At 38.1% G+C, this 20,239-nt stretch overlaps 1 protein-coding gene and 1 long non-coding RNA gene across 3 annotated transcripts in view; one reads left to right on the plus strand and one right to left on the minus strand.

The window, feature by feature from the left end:
* LOC122657026 (syntaxin-22-like) overlaps window positions 1–16,073 on the plus strand; it is a 29,090-nt gene extending 13,017 nt beyond the window's left edge. The window contains exons 3-7 of one of the 2 annotated variants that reach the window (XM_043851763.1): window positions 11,184–11,323; window positions 11,419–11,514; window positions 14,401–14,558; window positions 14,716–14,816; window positions 15,775–16,073. In XM_043851763.1, coding sequence (XP_043707698.1) covers window positions 11,184–11,323; window positions 11,419–11,514; window positions 14,401–14,558; window positions 14,716–14,816; window positions 15,775–15,840 — 561 coding nt within the window. In that variant the 3' untranslated portion in view covers window positions 15,841–16,073. The remainder of the gene's footprint in view (window positions 1–11,183; window positions 11,324–11,418; window positions 11,515–14,400; window positions 14,559–14,715; window positions 14,817–15,774) is intronic. The other variant, XM_043851764.1, reaches the window with a different exon arrangement.
* On the minus strand, window positions 1,996–16,242 carry LOC122657027. Its single transcript, XR_006332207.1, has 3 exons — window positions 16,170–16,242; window positions 14,126–14,138; window positions 1,996–2,006 (listed from the first exon to the last, which is right to left on the minus strand). It is a non-coding gene; the product is annotated as an uncharacterized LOC122657027 (long non-coding RNA).
* Between the last annotated feature and the right edge of the window lie 3,997 nt (window positions 16,243–20,239).

Below are 20,239 nucleotides of genomic sequence, written 5' to 3' on the forward strand. Positions count from 1 at the left end.
TTAAGAAACTTACCATCCAAGGAATTTGCATGGTTTTCCATATTACGAGTGATGAGGAGGTGGTGCACCATGAAAATCTTAATCAAGTGAACCCATTATGTAACATTTATTTATCCCTAGACTAGAACTTCATTACAATTCAAGCAATATCATCCTCAGCAGCCAACCAGTTCCTTGACGTGCTTTCTTCTCTCATAAGATTCTGGAGTAAATTTAAGGACTAAGGTCTTGAGTGCCTCATAATTCAAATCCATTGAACCCTGAAGCCTTAATCCCAATCTTACGAAACCCAGAGACTCAAACCCCAAATTTCCAGAATAGGGTTTCATTCAACTACTCTTTTTGTGCTCTTTCCCACATTTTTTGAAAAAATAACCCAGCTATGTTCAATCAGAACCTAGTGACCAGAAAAAATAAAAACAGAACCAAGGAGAAACCAGAAGAAAAGATACCATATGAGGATACTTGTCTTGATCGACAACCCTTGTGTTCTCGAGCTTTATATTGAGGTACTGATCGACGGAATGAAGAGTTCCTCTTATAGCGAGATAATTCTTCAGTTCCACTGTAACTTCTTTTCACACTAAATCCTTGAAGTATGAGAAGAACAACTGCGAAGAAACACAGAAAAACAATCACGAAATTGGAACCAGAGAAAGCAAAAAAAAAAACCACAGAAAGAATTCTGAATACCATCTTTAGCTTTCAATCACTTGAACGAACAAAGTAGAATTCTCTAGCGATCTTACAAAGTCGTACCCCTAGGGATTTTTATCACCTCAAGTTCTGACAGATAGGTCCTCCGGCGAAGAGCTCCAACAGTGTGTTTTTGCAAAGATCCTCCGCTGGTGTGAGAGAAACCTGGTTCGCGTGTGAGAGAACCTTAGTCTTCACGTCTAAGACTAGGAGGAGTGGTAGCGGCACAGAGAAAATCTTCGCCAGAGGTTGCAGACCATCAACCACTTCGCCGCTGTGAGAGAAAACGGATTTCGGGAGGAGTAGAGAGACGAGAGAGAAGGGAATGAATTGTTTTTTGGGATAAGGGTTTGAAATTCAAAATCATCCGTTGGATTTAAAAACGAAACGTGTAGACCATCGGGAGGGAAAATTAGAGGATTTGGAGGGCGTCAAAATTGGAGGCGATAAAAATCCATCCCTTATCCACCTAGTGACAAACTGACAATAAAAGTAGTATTCCTTTAATCCTTTTTCTCTTATACATTCTGACTTGTGGGGACCTTCCCGTAATGTTGCTCGGGGTGGATATCGTTGGTTTATTACCTTTATTAATTGCACTCGTTTAACCTGGGTATATTACCTCTATATTACCTTTATTGATAATTGCACTCGTTTAACCTTCCGTACTGTTGCTTGGGGTGGATATTGTTGGTTTATTACCTTTATTGATAATGTCACTCGTTTAACCAAGGTATATTACCTTTATTGATAATTGCACTCGTTTATTACCTTTACTGATAATTGCAATCGTTTAACCTGGGTATATCTCTTGCGGATAAAATCTGAAGCCTTTTCTTGTTTTCAATCTTTCCATAATATGGTTCGGACCCAGTTTAATGCCCAGGTTCGTGCTGCGCAGTGATAATGGGACAAAGTATATAGATGGTCCCTTTCTTAAGTATCTTGATGATCATGGGATTCTTTCACAAACTTCCTGTGTTCAGACATCAGAACAAAACAGTATCCCTGATAGAAAGAACCGACATCTCCTTGAGGTTGCTCGATCTCTTATGTTTACTATCAATGTCCCACAGTTTTATTGAGGGGATGCCGTTTTGACTGCTGCCTTTCTCATTAACAGGGTCCCCTCTGTTGCTTTGGACTTCAAAACTCCAGTTAGTTTCCTGACCTTGCTCTTGCTTCCCATCTTCCTCCCAGAGTCTTTAGTTGTGTTTGCTTTGCTCACAACTCCTCTCCTACTTGTTCCAAGTTGGACCCTTGAGCTTTCCGATGCATTTTCCTTGGCTGCTCTACATTGCAAAAGGGTACTACTGCTATCACCCTCCTTCCAGGAAGCCGTTTGTTACCATGGATGTCATCTTTCATGAAGATGAGGCATTCTATCCACCATCTTTTCAGGGGGAGAGGAATCTTCAGGAAGAGATGCCTCCTTTTGTCATTAATGCCATTCCTCTTCCGAGGGAGAGTGCTTAGGTAACTGGTGGAAAAGAACTTATTACCTATGTTTATTTTCGTTCTCGTCGCCAAGAGGAAGTTGCTCCTGCTCCCACCTTACCATCCTCCTGCACCTCCTGAGCCGGCTCTTGAACACACATCAGGTAACCTTTCTCCTTCTTCATCTATTGATGATCGCCCTATTGTTGTCAGAAAAGGAGTTAGATCGTGCACTCAATGCCCCATTTCTAATTTTGTTTCCTATGAGTCTTTGTCTCCCACCTATCAGGCTTTTGTTTCTTCATTATCCTCTGTTTCTATCCCACAGGGCTGGAAAGAATCTATGTCGGACCCAAAATGGAAGACTGATATAGTAGACAAAATGCAGGCCTTGAAGAAAAATGATACTTGGGAGCTTGTTCCCTGTCCTAAGGGAAAGAAACCAGTTGGGCAGAAGTGGGTGTTCACTGTGAAACAAAATACAGATGGAACTATGGCCTGGTACAAGGCGAGATTAGTTGCCAAAGGATTCACTCAAACTTATGGCATTGACTATCGACAGACTTTTGCCCCAGTTACAAAAATGATCGTTGTTCGAGCCCTGTTGTCTTGTGCCGCAAACCTAGGATGGAATCTCCAACAACTAGATGTGAAGAATGCCTTCCTTAATGGCGACCTTGAAGAGGAAGTTTACATGGACATCCTTCCTTGTAAAACCCACCCCTAAACCAGGTCTAAGTAAAATTGTATGATTTCAGGTTCTGGTTCAGCAACTATGTATGCCTCAATGTTGTGGGCCTTATCGGTTGAGGATTTAGACCAATCCCCCTGTTCACCAATGGTGGATCCCGAAGAATCAACTGATACAACTATCTTGGGACTTGAGGAACTGGACAGGACCTCGCATATAAGTTTTGCATGCGATAAGTGCTGAGTGGAGCATATGCAAAACCTATCAATCTCTTAGGCCAGATCATAGTTAAGACCCCGTTAGTAATGCTATATAAAACTAATGTCTTGTTTGTGTAATATTGGCTGAAATGTAATTTTTCCCCTGTGGGACCCACATGCTTGATCTGGGTTGAGTTGCCACATACCATCACGGCCGGGCTCTCATTTATGTAGCGGGATATCATTCCCAAGACTTAACTATAAGTCTTTCTTGTGTTAATTACCTTTTAAATAGTTTGAAGAAACTATTTCACCAAACTAATTCTTATAAGGCCTAAACCAAATGGACCCTAGTATGACTTATATAAGGAAGACTTAGCTTTAGAACCTCATTTCTATCTCAAACCAAATCTGATTTTGCTCTGGAGAAGAAGAAGGGGAAAGGGAGAAAACTTGGAGAACTTGGCTTTGGAGAGAGGTCTGGAGAACAGTTGATCGGTTGGGCTGTTACTACCTCCTCCTGTTGAATCCCATTCAGGTTGGTTGCAAGCCATTCTGATCTACCCTATCATTCTCTTCTTTTGGTTTCAGCTGGGTTTGTAACCCAATCAAACCCAAAACCTAGAAATTTGGGGAAATGATTCTAAAAGCTCTAAACCTTACATGCATTTGGGTTGATTCAACCCAAATGGTGTAATCTTTCACTCCCCTAAGCCAATTTGGGATTTGGAGTCTATACATGGCAAGATCCATGAAAATAATCCTCAAATCCGTACACTGTTACAGCCACCGGATGGACTATTAGCCATCCAACCGATCAACCGGTCCCTGGGCTAGAGTGCATCCGGTCCCCCTCTGCTGGCTATATTTTGGCCCTAAATGGTTTGGGCTTTACCTTGGGTTTATTCCATAACCTAATTCATGTTATGTGCTATAAAATTAGGTTATAATCTTCTTTTGGTGAGGTTTATTTTTGAGTTGGATCTTCTTTTAGTTGGATAATCATCTAACTCAAAGTGAGTGGGAATTGACTTTAATTTAAGTGTGTTTCTTATTTGTTTTTCCTATATTATGCTTGTTGCATCTGCACATTCACTATATCAGAGTTATGATCATGTAGTTTTTAGCTTATCTTTTATGCATTAGATGTATGTATGATAATAGGTTGCATTCCATAATGTATATGCTGATATGCATAATATTATGAATGATAGAATGAGATAGTATGATGTATGAGATTGAGAGATGATGTTGGAGCTGGTTTGATATTTTATTTACTATGGAACTGCATAACATACATGTTAGAAAGTTCATCTGGCTAGGATATCATAAACCCTATGTTACGACCCTTGTCAACAGGGGTGAGGTGTTGGATAACCTGTGGCAGGTCCGAAGGGATGATTCCGGAATGCCATTTGTTGTCTCCTAGGTCCGATGTGTGCTTCCGGAATGGGATGTTCAGTAGGGTTAACATTGGGGGTTTGCTGGGGACCGATGTATGATTCCGGTACTGGCAGGTCTCTACCGTAGCAGAGTGGTATTCTTGGGGTTCGATGTGTGATTCTGGAACTGAGAATATCATACCTGTTACTGTAGCATATAACCTCATAAGACCTAGAGCTGTTGTTAGTTGCATGATTCGACTTCAGACATGCATCATAGACTATATGCATCTGTTTGCATGTTTCCCCTTACTGGGCTCATTGGAGCTCATCCCTCGGTATACCTTTATTTTAGATATGGTAGCTGGCGTGATGATGGTGGATGTGGATCCTTCATCTCAATTCGTTGTCAAGTAAGGAGCAAACATTAGTGATGTTGAGCAGGATGGGCAAGGAGATACATGTGATGATGATAGTTATACCTTAGTGGCTACTACTTGAAGTTGCTAGGTGCTGGTTTATATTTTGACCGACTTATGAAGTTTCCTTTTTATGTAAGTTAATCTTTTTGGATATTATGTATATATATAAGAATGATTGTAAAGCTTAGATCAACAGTATGATTAAGTAAATACTTATGTTATCATTTAGTACTCTGTTACTGACATTTATAATAGTATTTTGATCTTCCGTTGCATTCTCAAATTTCTTTATTGATCATTATGACTTGTAACTGTGAGGTAGGCCACAGAACTGAGATCCTGGTAGTTTTGGGAGTATTTGTGGACATTCAGTCACATAATCCGGGTTAGTCCGGATGGGGTGTGACACTCTTGGCTTTGACTCATCTACTACAGTTGGCAAGGTCTTTCGACTTAGAAAGTCTCTCTATGGCCTGAAACAGTCTCCTCGTGTTTGGGTTGGCAAGTTTCAAAAAGCAATGGTCAAGTTTGGCTACAAGCAAAGTAATACTGGTCACACCTTGTTTGTCAAACACAAGGACGAAAAAGTCAAGCTTCATTGTGTATGTGGGATGACATAGTGATCACCGGTGATGGCGAGGTAGGAATTTCATCCTTAAAGACCCGGTTGGCAGCTGAATTCGAAAGTAAGGATTTGGGACATCTCAAATGCTTCTTGGGGATTGAAGTAGCCCGATCAAATAAAGGGTTCTTCATTATCTCAAAGAAAGTATGTCTTAGACCTTCTTCAAGAAACATGGATGTTTAGATATAAACCTGCTGATTCACCCATTGAAGTTATTCACCAACTAAGCAGCTCAGGTGGTGGCTCTGTACACAAAGGGAGATATCAGTGTCTTGTAGGAAGGCTTTTCTATCTCTCCCACAAGAGACTAGACATTGCCTATGCTGTGGGAATTGTTAGTCGGTTTTTTCATGATCCGAAGATAGCTCACCTTGAAGCAGTAGACAAAACTCTTCGGTATTTAAAGTTAGCTCTAAGGGAAGGAATCCTTTTCTCAAACAATGGAAGTTTAAAATTGGAATCCTTTACTAATGCTAACTAGGCTGGTTCTATTGATGACCGAAGATCCACTTCAGGCTACTGTACACTTCTTGGAGGGAATTTGGTTACTTGGAGGAGCAAGAAACAATCCATGGTTTCCAAATCCAGTGCTATGGCAGAATACAGGGTAATGGCACAGGGGGTTTGCGAACTCATTTGGTTGAAGAAACTTCTCCAGGATCTAAGAATAGCACCAGAAGAGCCTATGAGACTTTACTATGAAATGAAGGTATAATCAGTATAGCTCATAACCCTGTTCAGCATGATAGAACAAAACATGTTGAGATTGATCGACACTTCTTCAAAGAGAAGATAGTCTGATTTGCACTCTGTTTGTTACTACTGAGAACCAACCAACTGGCCGATGTGTTCATTAAAGGCTTATCAGTCAAATCCTTCCATCCTATTGTTTCCAAGTTGGGCATGCGAGATATCTATGCACCAACTTGAGGGGGATTGTTGAAGTGTAGACCGGTTCCCTAACTAGTTCAGTTGTTGGTTTGTTTCTTTTGTTGTTGTGTGTAATGTAACCAGATTCATTTTAGTGTCTAGGCTCATTACACACATGTTAAATGTGCTAGATTGAGATTTAGTAAATCATTCCTTTTTTGTAATATTCTCAAGTTATAACTAAAGTAGTGGCCTCTGTCATTTTGACAAGCCAATCTATTCTTCTCAACCCTCTCTTTTCAACTGTTTGGGTTATCACCTTGAGTTCTATCGGGAAGAAGAAGCAGAATGACTAGTGTGGCAATTACAAGGACAAAATTGTCCTTAATTATTTCAAGGCCAGATTTGGTATGGTTTCTATTTCAATTTCAGCTTGATTTCATGAAATAGTCAACAAATAGATTTTTGGTCAAGAAATTGAAATAATTTTGGTTGCATCAATTCTGAAATATTTCAAGAATAAGAAATCTATTTGGTAGTTCTATTTCTGAGAATAGATTCTCTATATTTCTTTGGAAGAGGGTAGTGGTGGTGGGCCGGTGTCAGGGTTGGGAAGGGGGTGGGGGAGGTGGTGGTGGTAGAGTGGTGGGAGACCATTGGGAGAATAAGATGGGTAGTGTTTTATTTTTAATAAGAAATTACTGCTTTGCTCATCAAATTAACCATGTGCTCATTAAGAGCAAAAGTGAATTCAATTTCAATTTCAAAATTGAAACAGCTTCAAAACTATTTCAGAATTTCTATTCCATCTGATTTCTATTTCACTGAAATAAGGTACAAAAAACAAACCAAACAATGTTTCAAAATAGAAATCATCCCATGAAATTGAAATAGAAATCATTCCAAATCAGGCCTAAAAGCCCCTCATTTTAGAAAGTGATTCGACTTTATCCCATTCTAATTTGAAATTCCAGAAAACTCCTTTTCCCTTAACTTTATGATGCAGTTCAAAAGAACACGAAGGCCAACAGCAAACTAGCCATCAAATTGGACCAAGAATAGACTAATATGATTAATTTTGAGTGTCCAATGGGTTATTTGGGTCATTGGCTTAATATTTTTTGGGTTTACTATTGTATTGAGCCAATTCTATAAGCCCCAATTATTAGGGATTTAAGTCCTATACGGGATTTAGTTGGTTTCTATTTTGAAGAACACTTAAGTTGTAAGGGATTCTCCCTACCATACATACGACTTCCTATTTTGCTTATTTCCATGAAGTTATAGATAAAGAGTAGGGGGACATACCCCCTATCAACGATTTTGATAAAATGCTAGCTCTTTGTTGTGATTTGCCGTGAGATGCTATGGCAACCTTGGTGGGATGCCAAGTTGGACTGGTGAGATACTGGTCAAGTTCTAGGTGGGAAGCCTAGTTTGTATCCTCCTATCATTTCCCTTATTCATTCAATCTAGTTTCTAGACCTGGTTCTAGTGTTGATATTGTGAGGGAAAACCTTGGCGCATCGGTAAGGTTGCTCCATTGGGACCAACTGGTCGCGGGTTCAAGTCTAGAAACAGCCTCTCTGCGAAGCGGGGGTAAGGCTGCATACGTTATGACCCTCCCCAGGCCCCGCAATGGCAGTTGCCTCGTGCACTGGGTATGCCCTTTTCTGCCATTACTTTCAATTTTCAACTAGTTTCTAATTCTGATTCACTTGCTATTTCTGTCCTCCTTAGTCAGTAAATCTATTCTATATATATTTTGAGTTTGACTTGCTATTTCTTGTTTCCTACTTGATATTTCCTAGTAGTTACTAAATCTGGATTTTCTATTTCAGTTACTTTCTAATTCTGCCCCTTGTTTCTAATTTTAATTTCAGATCTATTTTTACCTTTTAAATCTGTTAGTTGCTATCTTGATAGTTACTAATTTTAGCAACTTGCTATTTTATGCGTTCGTAAATCAAGGGTGCTATTTGGAAAGTTGCAAATTTGTGTTTTCAATTTTGAGTCTCTAATCCTTACGATCTTGGATTACTTGAGGTTTTCTAGCCCTAATACCTTAGGTGATTAGAATACCCCATTATTTGTTATCAGAGCTATGGAGGGACACCAGAGCCACTATGTTGACGGGAGTACGGGACAATATTGAGGGTTGCTGAATTCTACCTCTGATTTAAGGATGATCGTGTGGATTTGATTCAGCATCACTACAAAACTTGTGGATGAGTTTTTTTCAAGGTGGGGAGAGTTGATGCAGTTCAAAAGAACAAGAAGGCCAGTAGCAAACTAGACCATCAAACTGGACCAAGGATGGACTAATATGTTTAATTTTGAATATCCAATGGGTTATATAGTCCATCGGCTTAATATTTTTGGGTTTACTATTGTAATGGGCCAATTCTATAAGCCCAATATTAGGAATTTAAGTCTTACACATGATTAAGTTTCTATTTTGTTATAGTTCTAGAATAATTCCTATTTTGAAGAAGCCAAGTTGTAAGAAATTCTCCCTACCATACATAAAGTTTCCTATTTTTCTTATTTCCTTGAAGTTATAAATAAAGGGTAAGGAGATCATACCCAGTACCAACAATTTTGACCAAAACTATGGCTCTTTGCTGTGAGATGCAATGACAACCTTGGTGGATGCCAAATTGGACTGGTGAGATGCTGGTCAAGTTCTAGGTGGGAAGCCTAGTTCATATCCTTCATTCAATCAATTTTCTAGATCAGGTTCTAGTGTTGATATTACCATCTTCTTCTCTCATCGATCACAAGTTGTATTGGTGGTACATTGCTTGTCTCTTGATGCTGTTACTACACCACTTCTACCATTACTTTCTATTTTTTCTACTAGTTTCTAATTCTGATTCACTTGCTATTTGTGTCGTCCTTAGTAAATCTATTTTATGTTCTATTTTGAGTTTGACTTGCTATTTCCCTATAGGTACCAAATCTGGACTTGATATTTCAATTACTTTCTTATACTGCCCCTTATTTCTAATTTTAATTTCAGTTTCTATTTTCTATCTTTTAAATCTGTTAGTTGCTATCTTAGCTACGTAGGAGTGAGTCCAAATTAACTTTGAACTCTATTTCAGTTTTAGAGTTTGTTTAGGAGTTTTTGCTTCTTTATTATATGAGATGGACCCACGATGGGATTGGAATGAATCAAATTTGATGATTGGGTTTACCTGCTGGTTACTGGTCTTGAGTACTACTTTCCTATCCTTGTTTTATCGTTCTCATATACACACTCTTTATTGAGTTTCTGTTATATGCATAATTGTCACGGTGTCTAGGCAACCCGAGGCGTTGGAGAGGGGCCAGACACAAGGTGACTAAGGCACCTGGACGCCTAAGCGACGCCTTGACAACTATGGTTATATGTTCGTTTCCTCTTCTTAAACAACTTCTTCATTGCTTTCTTTTTTATGTTACTGTTTTCACCCTTTTTTTGCTGTTAGAAATAATGCACAACACTGATCTGCTGTCTCGCCATCCTTAATCGGTTTAGCTCGAGATCTTGGCCACAGGTTAACCTTCCTTGCGTGACTCAAAACCTAGGTCCTCATCCCCAGAATCTTCCTCTATTATTAGATCAACACCTGCAACCATGACTGCCTAAAGAACTTCCTCCTGGTTTTTTTTTTTTTTTTTGTGGAAAATTATTTAATTTTCAGATTGCTGAAACATGTGCTTGTTGGTCGGATTCATAGGGCGTTGAGTTAGGTAACTAATCCCAGAATTTTAGTTCGATTTATCTTATAGGAGATAATTCTCTCCATCGAACTAAGTTTGGGTTATTGACTTGAGTTCTATCAGGAAGAAGAAGAAGATGACTAGTTTGGGAAATTACAAGGACAGAGTTGTCAATCGCTCAAAAGCCCCTCATTTTACAGACTGATTCTACTTTACCCTATTCTAATTTGAAATTCTAGAAAAGTCATTTTCCCTTAACTTTATTTACTCCTCTGTCCCAAGGTCCTTTGTTCCTTCCAGTATGGTCCTAAACTGTTCTGACTATTTATGGAACTGCCACTACTCATTGAATTTGAGTTATTTGTCACTTCTAAGCCCCTAGTGATCCAAATTTAATGATGTCGGAACCCAGGATTGCATTAGTTTCCGCACTTGACGATCTGAAAGAAGAGGAAAGTGGGCCACTATTAGGAGATGATGCTTTCTGTACATTTTGACTGTGTTTGGTATGCATTCTAGGTCGATTTTGCATTCCCGTACAATAAAAACAACTATTTTTATCATCCAAAAATGCAAAATTGACTTGGAATGCATACCAACAGCCTTTATATTTCATATTTCCATGTTATGAGGGAAGGCTTTTTCCCTTGGATAACTCTGGTGCATATATTCTAATTCAGTGCACCATGTAACTTTTTAGAAAGAGTTGTTTGGTAAATGTTTTATTTAGTGTCAATTAGGGGCCTTTCTTCTGCATTATTACCATTCGAGTCAAACCATCTGAAAGAAAACTTTTGAACTTCATAATTTAATTTATGACAAATTTGCTGGTTCTTATTTTTAGGAAAATGATTCACTACATCGTAGAGTTATTTTTAGATGGTATCTGTTCACACAATTTTTGAGACTATCAAGTAGTTTATTTCACTTTGCTTGCAAATGTTTGAAACTTGGTACCTGCTAATCAACTTGAAAATCTATTCTGTGATCTATGGATTGTATTCAAACCTTTATCCAGCTGAACATTGGTACATTTTTTAATTTACATAAATGGCATCTTATTTTAGTGACCTCCTGATTTGTACTTTGGAGTGAAAAATGTCTTCCCAGTTAACTGTTTTGGCTAAAATGTTTTTTGGTGAAATCTCTCAGCCAAGGAAGAAAGTAGAAGATGCTAAGCTTGCAAGAGATTTTCAAGCTACCTTGCAAGATTTCCAGAAAGCCCAACAGCTTGCCGCAGAGCGTGAGTCAGCTTATGCGCCTTCTATCCAACCAACTTCTTCACTGACAAGGCATACATCCATTAATGTTTAATTCCCAACAATTTTAGGTTTACTTATCAGTGTACTTTTGATATGAATCTGTATATTTTCTGTTACTTACGCAGTTCTTATCATGCTTTTGCAAACAGTTCCTCTTCTGCTGAAAATGAAGCTTCTGATAGGGATCATGAAAGTCAACCTTTTCTAAGTGAACAGAGGAGGCAAGTTCTTTATGCCACAGTTTATATTTTCATCCTATATATCTGATTATGACCTTATTACACTTTTATCTATAATTTTGAGTTGCAAACAGATTTAGTATAACAAAGCTATTCACTATATACATGTATATGTTCTAAGATTTAGAGAGGGAAACCGAACACTTGCCTCCAGCTCTAGGAATTACTGTCTCCACTTATTCAATAACTGTGTTGATTCCCCATGGTTAAGATATTTTGAGAATATGTCTTGTTGTTTGTACCAATATCCTAATTGAGTTTACCAGGGATTTGATTGAATTGAGTCAACTTAGATCACTTATTTGACAATTTAATTTAGGGCTTATAGAATGTTCACTTAGATGAATTTGTTGTGGTATTTATTCTTAAGACTTGGACAAATAGAGTGGATACATGAGATTGGATCTCCTGTTACTAGAAAAAGGAAGCAAAGAGATAGGATTGTCCTTTTCCCCTCTTTTTCTCTCTCGCCCACATTTATTTAGTTTTTGGTGGGTAAACAAGCAAATTATATTCTAGTGTTTACTTCATGGTTTTAAGGATTGGCCTATCCATTCTGATCAGGACCAGTACTACCAGGAAGTCCGGTTCTGATATGGATCTTTAGGCATTATTCTGCACATTCCATTTCGAGCTCAAGAAATTGGATCAGGGAAGTAAGGGAAGACAACAAAGTCTCATTTAGGGAGTTGGTACGATATGGAGAAAGAATATTTGCTGGTTAGTTAGCTCGGCTCCAAAAATGAAAATCCTTTTAATGCAGTCCCGAACCAGTGAGATCTAGTGGGGATCAGCTTGTGACAGTATCACAAGTAAGGAATGGAACCAGATTTCCAAAGAATTCTAGTAACAGAGAATCAAGGGTTCAGATTCAGCCAAAATTCTGGTAGATTTCCAAAGAATTCTAGTAACAGAGAATCAAGGGTTCAGATTCAGCCAAAATTCTGGTTGAAGGCTCTAATTGGATGGATGAATATAATATTAGAGAAATCAAGCTAGATCCAATGTTCAGATCCTTGGGATTTGAAAATTCCTACTTGAAGAAGGAAACCCCAAATCTGAGAATCGTCAGTGTCAAATATCAAGCCTAATGATAGTCAAAAATCTGATTTCAAACTTGGAAAACAGAACTTAAAAATCGTTTAAATCAAAATCGAACTCGTATTAGGAAAATAGGAAACCAGTTTCAAGTTTTAATTTTGAAACCGTAAGATGGTTCATAATAGAAACCAATTGCCAAGCATGGAAGCAGAATTGAAATCCAATGGTTAGAATTGAAATTTCAGAAAATTCCTAGTTTGAGTAGGAATTCAAGAAACTATAAAATATATGATTTTATGCTAAGAATAGAATCAGAACTAGAAATTTATATGAAGAGAGAAGAGAATTGTAGAAACTAACTTGTAATCAATGGAGAAGAAGAAGAGTAAAAGAGAAGAAATCAGGCCTGAGATACCCATCCCATATGCCAAGCTCAACAGCTCCAAAACTCTTATAAAAACTCATAATCTTTACTCAAAACATTCTCAATTGATATGTGTATTACATATACAAAGACCTTCTAAAATTCTTAAATTGACTCATAAAAAGACTCGTAATCACTCTCTTATACCTTCTTAAAGTAAATAGACTCAAAACAGAACTCTTAAAAGCTATTAAGCATCCTAATCTAACTCAAACTCTACACTTAACTACTAATTCCGTATACTAACTTTACCCCCACCTTATGTGCTTATGAATTAGGCCCTTCACATTTGAACCCAAGAAAATAAAAGGCTCAATGTATAATATAATTACCCAAAGCACTTTCAGTTCATAGGACTGCCACCAGCACTTTATGGGCCTCCTAAGCTTCCACAGGCCTCCATATGGGATGACATTGATCCAACCACTCCAATGCAATTGCATCATTTCCCCCGGTGTTGGAAAAAACCCGTCCTCAATTTTTAAAGTGTTGAAGTATCCTCATAACATGATCAACACCAACCTTCTTGTTCAACCCAACAGAGAGGATATATGTTGCGCAAATATAAAATCAACAACGTGTGGTCCTTTCTCATCAAGACTCTGATGCAGTAGGATGAATTCAATAGGTCACTTTTCTTCAATAAATCAGCAAGTGCTTTTTGTTTAGTATCATCAATACAAACCACCACTTGTTCTGTAAAGTCCCAAACTCGGGTAGGGTATTAGGCACTGCCCTCACGAGCGCCGACCCATAAGGTCACGTTCATTCATATAAATCAAGCAAATTAAATCTAGTCTCACATGTAAACACAGCGGAAGCATTATATTAGCAGTTCATACAAAAGGGTGTCTACACACAAATCTTAATGTAATTCCTTAAAACTAAGAACTATTTGATAGTGTGGCTGACCCACGTGTCATCACAGTAGCCACCCACCCAGAACTCAAAACAGGTCAAGCGATGGGCCTGGTTTCAGAACATTGGAATAAAGACTTGGTAATAATTCTTACAATTATTCTCAATGAGTCAATGGTTCTGAACTGGAATGGAAGTCTTGGAAATGCAACACAAATAGGAAATTTTCTTATATATACCTTCTTCATTCTATTTACGTGCTCCATGGACAAATATTGGGAGCCTTATGAGCAACATAATGGCTTCTTTTGTAGGGCACAATTTTATCTTTTCTGCATCCAAACATAATATAAATTAGATATTTTCTATCATATTTACATCAGGACTTCCTTTAGTGTTATCTTCATCGTCCCTGGATCTGCATACCAATTTGGAGTCTATTGAACACCATTTTGTACCTGCATGCTCTTCTAGCTTTGGACGGTTTGGAATGAAATCCTTCTTATGATCAATTGCTCTTCGAGCTGAGATTCTGATTAGTGCAGACAAGAGGTACTACTGCTGGGTAATGAGGTTGCATTCAATGAGGCTATAATAGAGGAGAGGGAGCAGGGAATTAAAGATATACAACAAGAAATTGGACAAGCAAATGAGATATTTCGGGACCTTGCTGTTCTAGTTCATGAGCAAGGAGTGGTGATAGGTAAGGCACAGAAAGTTCCTTGAAGTAATTTTTTTTGTGAACTTCTTACAAACCCTACCCCACTGCCTAGTGCCCACCCCCCCCCCCCCCGCTCGCAAAACAAAAAGCCTATTCTTATCCTATTTGTTCTTTGTGATGCTGTATATCCTTGGAACAGATGACATTCAATCAAACATTGAAGCTTCATCTGCTGCAACAACGCAAGCTAAAGTGCAACTTTCGAAGGCTCACAAGAATGTCAAATCTAGATCATCATGGGTAAGTGTTAAATGTAATATAGTATCTTGTACTGGATCGCCTTATTTCTGAGCAAGTTCGCTCTCTGCACTATAAGATGCTGTTATGTTCTTGCTGATAACTACAAGATAGTTGTGATAAGTAAGAATAGGTGAAAAGAGTGTGGAATAGAAAGTCAGCATTAGCAATGCCTGGTTACACCATGTATACACCTTGCACATGCATATGTTAATGGACCCTTGTAATAAATGAACACTTTGTGGAAACAGATACATAATGTGTAAGATGTAAGGAAAATAGTAAAAGAAAGTTCCTAGACAATCTTTCTTTAGAACTTGGTCTAGTCCTTATTGTTTTTTAATATTTTGGGTACTCTACAGCTTAGTCTATTGATCATCTCCTTTGGTGAAACTGCTACTGTTGTATAGGAGACTTTTTTCTCTCTAATATTTAATGAATTTTTAACTTACAAAGAAGGATTAATGGTGGGTGGGTTGGGGGGGGGGGGGAATGGGAAAATGAAATCTATCAATCCAGTTCACCTATATATATACACAAACATACAAAGCAAAATGCAACAATCAGAAGTATAGGCAAATTACAGAAAAATATTAACCAACATGTGCATCCTTTCAAGAAGCTTTTTCAGTAGCTTTGGTTCTTTTATAAATTTCTCCTTATTTAAATAGAAAAGAAGGGAAGAAAAGTGAAAGGCATAGTGCATACTTATTAGAAACTAGACGAAAAAGAAAGGAAATGATTGAGGACACATTAAGAAACTAATTTGCTTTGTCAATTCAAAACCTCAAATCTACATGACAAATGCACAAAATTGGTATGTATGAGTTCTTTTAGCATAATGCATGTTAAGATTTCTTCCTGAAGTTCTGGATTCTATTTTGATTTGTATTCTTTTAGTAATTTCTGTACTAATCTTTGTTTCTCATCCTTCTTTGCTTGTCTCTATTTTTGTAAACAGTGTTGGTGGGTACTGGTGATTTTCGTATTAGTGGTGGTCATTCTCCTCCTTTTCCTTATCATATAATGTGTAGTACTTTTTGGCCTTCCAAGAGCGGCGGTGTGGTTGTGGGTGTGATGCAAGTAGTGAATTAACTTATTCAATGTATAGTTTGCAGTGTTAACAGCATTTCAAGTTTTGCCTTTGTTTATTATCAAGGATTTTATCTCAGATTTCTTTCATTCTCTCTTTTTTTGAATTAATTTTTTTCTATACTACATTCTACTGGTAAATGAACCTGAATGCATTCAGTTTGTTGGTTTACATTATTGTTAATCCTTTAGCTCTATTTCTTTCTTTTTTTTTCTTTTTTTTTTGTGGAGGGGGGGGGGGGGTTGTTAATGGGGTAACTCTACAGTTACCTGTTATTGTTGAATTTGTGAAGTTCCACCTTTAAATCTAAACATCCCAACAACTGAAGTAGGTTGGGTAAGGTTGGGAGTGTTTCCACTTGCGAGAACTTCCCTCCTTTTTTAGGGAATAGTATCCCAATGAAGCATTGTTGACTTGGCTCATTATGTTCAGGTCATACCTATAACCATAATTCAAATGGTTTACACACGCATGCACGCACGAAGAGGGAACGAGGGAGAGAGAGAGAGAGAGATTGGCCTCATGGGATTGAACTTGAGATCATTATGTAGAATTAATGTGTTCTGGTGTGATAAAGTTGATACTTGAGGATTAAATTCTCTAAAGATTACCAATGTTTCGTCTACCTCAAGTTGAAGACAGTCGGTTTCCTTACTAGTAGTTTTCAAATCAAAGAAAGTATCACAGCTGGGAGCACGGTTACAGTGTTAGCCGTGTGGTGGGATCTACCCACCGGTAAAGATGACCATTCAATTATTAACAGAGGGGAGAAGGAGGTTTACCTGTAACCAAGGTACTAAAACTCAGAACTCGACCCCGATTTGACCCTGTGAAAAACCAAGATTTTGGTTGAGTTGGTGCATTTTTGGTTTTTTTGAACTCGAAACCTGGTTTCGGTGGGTTTTAGATATAGTTTAGGTCTGAAACTTGGTACTCAGTCTATTTTAGGTCATTTAAACACAATGACACTATCAGATTTTGCAAAAACAAAGTCCAAATAGGAGTTTCAGTTAGTGTGAAATCAGGACAGGCATTTATGCTAGAAACCAGGACAGACACTTATTTATGCCTAATATCATTTAAGTAAATGTTTTTGTATTTGTATTTCATTTCTTAAGATATTATTCATAAATAAGCAAATACCCCCCCCCCAACTATTTGAATCCATAAAAATTGTTAAAAAATTAAATTTCAAAAGGAAAAAAAGTCTACCCCCAGTTCAAGAACAAAAATTAGATTTTCGACGGTAGATGCAATTTTTAATTTTCTAATGTTGGGGTTTTTCTCAAATCTAAAAATTTCATAAATCTAAATATGGTAAAACATTAGTAAAAATAAAAAAGTATGATAAAATATTCATTTGTTTTGATGTCCAAAAAAATATTTTCATTCAAAGCGATTTTGACAGCATTCATGCACACCTATTTAAGTTTGACCGGTACATAACTCCTTCAATACAAATCAGATTTTCAACAAGTCCAAGATTGCTTAAATCTGATTTATATTGAAGGAGTTATGTACCGGTCAAACTTAATTTGGTGTGCTTGAATGTTGTCAAAATTGCTCTGAATGAAAATATTTTTTTGGACATCAAAACAAATGAATATTTTACCGTACTTTTGATTTTTAGCAATGTTTTACCATATTTAGATTTATGGAATTTTTAGATTTGAAAAAAACCCCAGCATTAGAAAGTTGAAAATTGCATCTATCGTCGAAAATCCAGTTTTTGTTCTTGAACTGGGGGGGTTGACTTTTTTTTCTTTTGGAATTTGATTTTTTAACTATTTTTATTGGATTTAAATAGGAGGGTATTTGCTTATTTATGAATAATATCGTAAGTAAATGTTCATTTACTTAAATGATATTAGGCATAAATAAGTGTCAGTCCTGACTTCTGGCATGAAAAAGTGTACGTATACCAAGAGATAGGTGTCTGTATACCAAGATTTCCCACCGAGGTCTCCCCTAGATCTCAAGATCTGGCACTCATATAAAGGGCTTTGGGTCGAGATTTTGCACTTTTTTAACTCGTATGACAACTTGACTCAACCTCCCAAAAAAAGGAGATCTCGAACTATGCTGGTAACTTCGATGTCATGAAGCCTTCACATAGATTTAGCCCTTCTCTTGAAAATTTTACCCTTCACGATAGTAAGTTGGGGAACTTAAAATTCTTTTATTTTCCTAATTTGGTGCAAGGAAAGATTCACTCTTTTATCCTGTTCACAAATGGTTCCCGATTTTTTCGTCTGTTCCCGCAACAACGGAATCACCTTCTTCATCACTGAGGTTTCAATGGAAAAGTTACTTTTGTATGGCAATGTTTCTGTTCCAAAATATTATTTCTGAGTCAAAACAAGTTTTTGTATTTATGTGATTTTGAAGAAATTATGTACCAACAAATGTTGTATGGTAAAACTGGAAAAAAAAATTTGTTTCTGCCACTAGATATAAAAAACAAAAGAAACATGTATGGATTGCATATTAAGAGAATAATTTCTTCTATTTTGTGGTGGTGGTGGTGGCAGTGAAGGTGGAGGTAGTGGTGGCGGTGGTAGTGTGGTGGAGGGGGTGGCAGCGGCAGTGGTGGAGGTGGTGGTGGTGGTGGCGGCGGTGGTGGAGTTGGTGGCTGTCATGCCCCTATTCTGATAAAAAATATATTATAATAAAGGGTATGACTATGACGACACATGTCATCCCAGTAAGCCACCAGGATCACAGATATAGTGTTCCGACGCATTGCCAATAAACCAATATAAAAACATAATAATATCATAGTGTGGAGAAAGGAAACATAACATTTCACATTGATCAGAATATAAGCGGAAACGTTAGTAATAGCAGTTACAATGTGTTCAATCGTCTAGGTGATACATCATAAGTTAACAGATATCCGACTAACCATCATATAACTACTCAAAAATATACTGTATAACAGACAATGTTTATACAAGGACGCGAAGCCCCGAAAGAATCAAAAGGAGGGAACAAGTACCAACATCAATACGGACCCCGTAAGCACAATCATCACAAGGACATCCATTGTCGTGCTCCTCAATCAGAGCCTCTAGGTCCTCGGCACCAATATCATCATACTCTGAGGTCTGAACCTTGAGTCCAGCAAGATAGACATCGCTTGCAACAGCATCTAAAAGAATGTACACAAAAGGGGTTAGCTCCACTGAGCCAATGAGGGGATGGGGATGCACATACACACAAATATCACAAATAATCCATGGTGCATGATATTATTAACCTATTGCCACCTATCACACAATTCTAAGTTAAAGGTGTATGCTACTACAATAACTCAAGAGACACTGTGGGTCCTTCCATTCTCGCCACAGGGAAACCTCAGTTATTACCTTAGGACCCGCATCGGTTGTAGCCTCATACCACCCAGAGGCAGACCCCAATACCTAATGACTACCCCTGGCCTGGCCTCTCACACTCTCCACAGGCGGCAGGTGCCCTGGTTACCCAACACCTAAACCCCTGTTGGTAAGGGTCGTAGCATAGGGAACAGAACCTAACCACAGATATAATACATGAATCCTATCGTGTTGAGAGGTATTCCAGGTGTATCAACTTCCCATTCCATCTAACACCCGAGTACTAGCACAACACGGCGCTTACAGGTAAGAATGGCATGCAAAAGAAATTCACATAATCCTGGGGTTTCGATGTCGGTACTTCCCGGCACCATAACCCAATACAGTCCACATCATTATCTCATCAATCAAGTAAGAATAAAACGCAATTATTCAGTCATGCTTGTAACGAAGCAAGTAACATGATACATGTATAGATAACAATAAGCAAACCCAAACAGTCACCCAAACCCACTCACCAATGATTCGCGTATCGTTCGTAGGATTTGATAAGAATCGCCTTAGTACACGTTCCCTGTAGTGTTTAGGTAGCCTAGGGTTGTGTGAACATAGTGTTATTAAGTATAGATGGGTCCCACAAAGAGTCTCTAAGACCTGTCATTCAGAACAACACAAAAGAACTCGAACGGATTCTCGAACGGAGGCACTCCCAGTGGATCCGTTAGTGAATCCGTTCATAGGAAAAATAAAATCGAAAGGAAAGGGTAAAATGGGCTTAACAGATTCTCGAATGGAGGCAGGACCCTGGGCCCGTTGGTGAATCCGTTCATGGCAATTTTCAAAATTTTAAATCTTAATAGGCTAAATGGATTCTCGAACAGAGGCCCGATGCTTGGGTCCGTTAGTGAATCCGTTCAGGGTAAAACCCAGATTTTGAAGGTCTGAGCTTCCCCGATTCATTTCTTTGGGTTCTAAGGCCTTAAAGGCTAGGGGAAGGC

This window comes from Telopea speciosissima, chromosome 3 (genome assembly GCF_018873765.1).
Source record: "Telopea speciosissima isolate NSW1024214 ecotype Mountain lineage chromosome 3, Tspe_v1, whole genome shotgun sequence".
Lineage (NCBI taxonomy): Eukaryota > Viridiplantae > Streptophyta > Magnoliopsida > Proteales > Proteaceae > Telopea > Telopea speciosissima.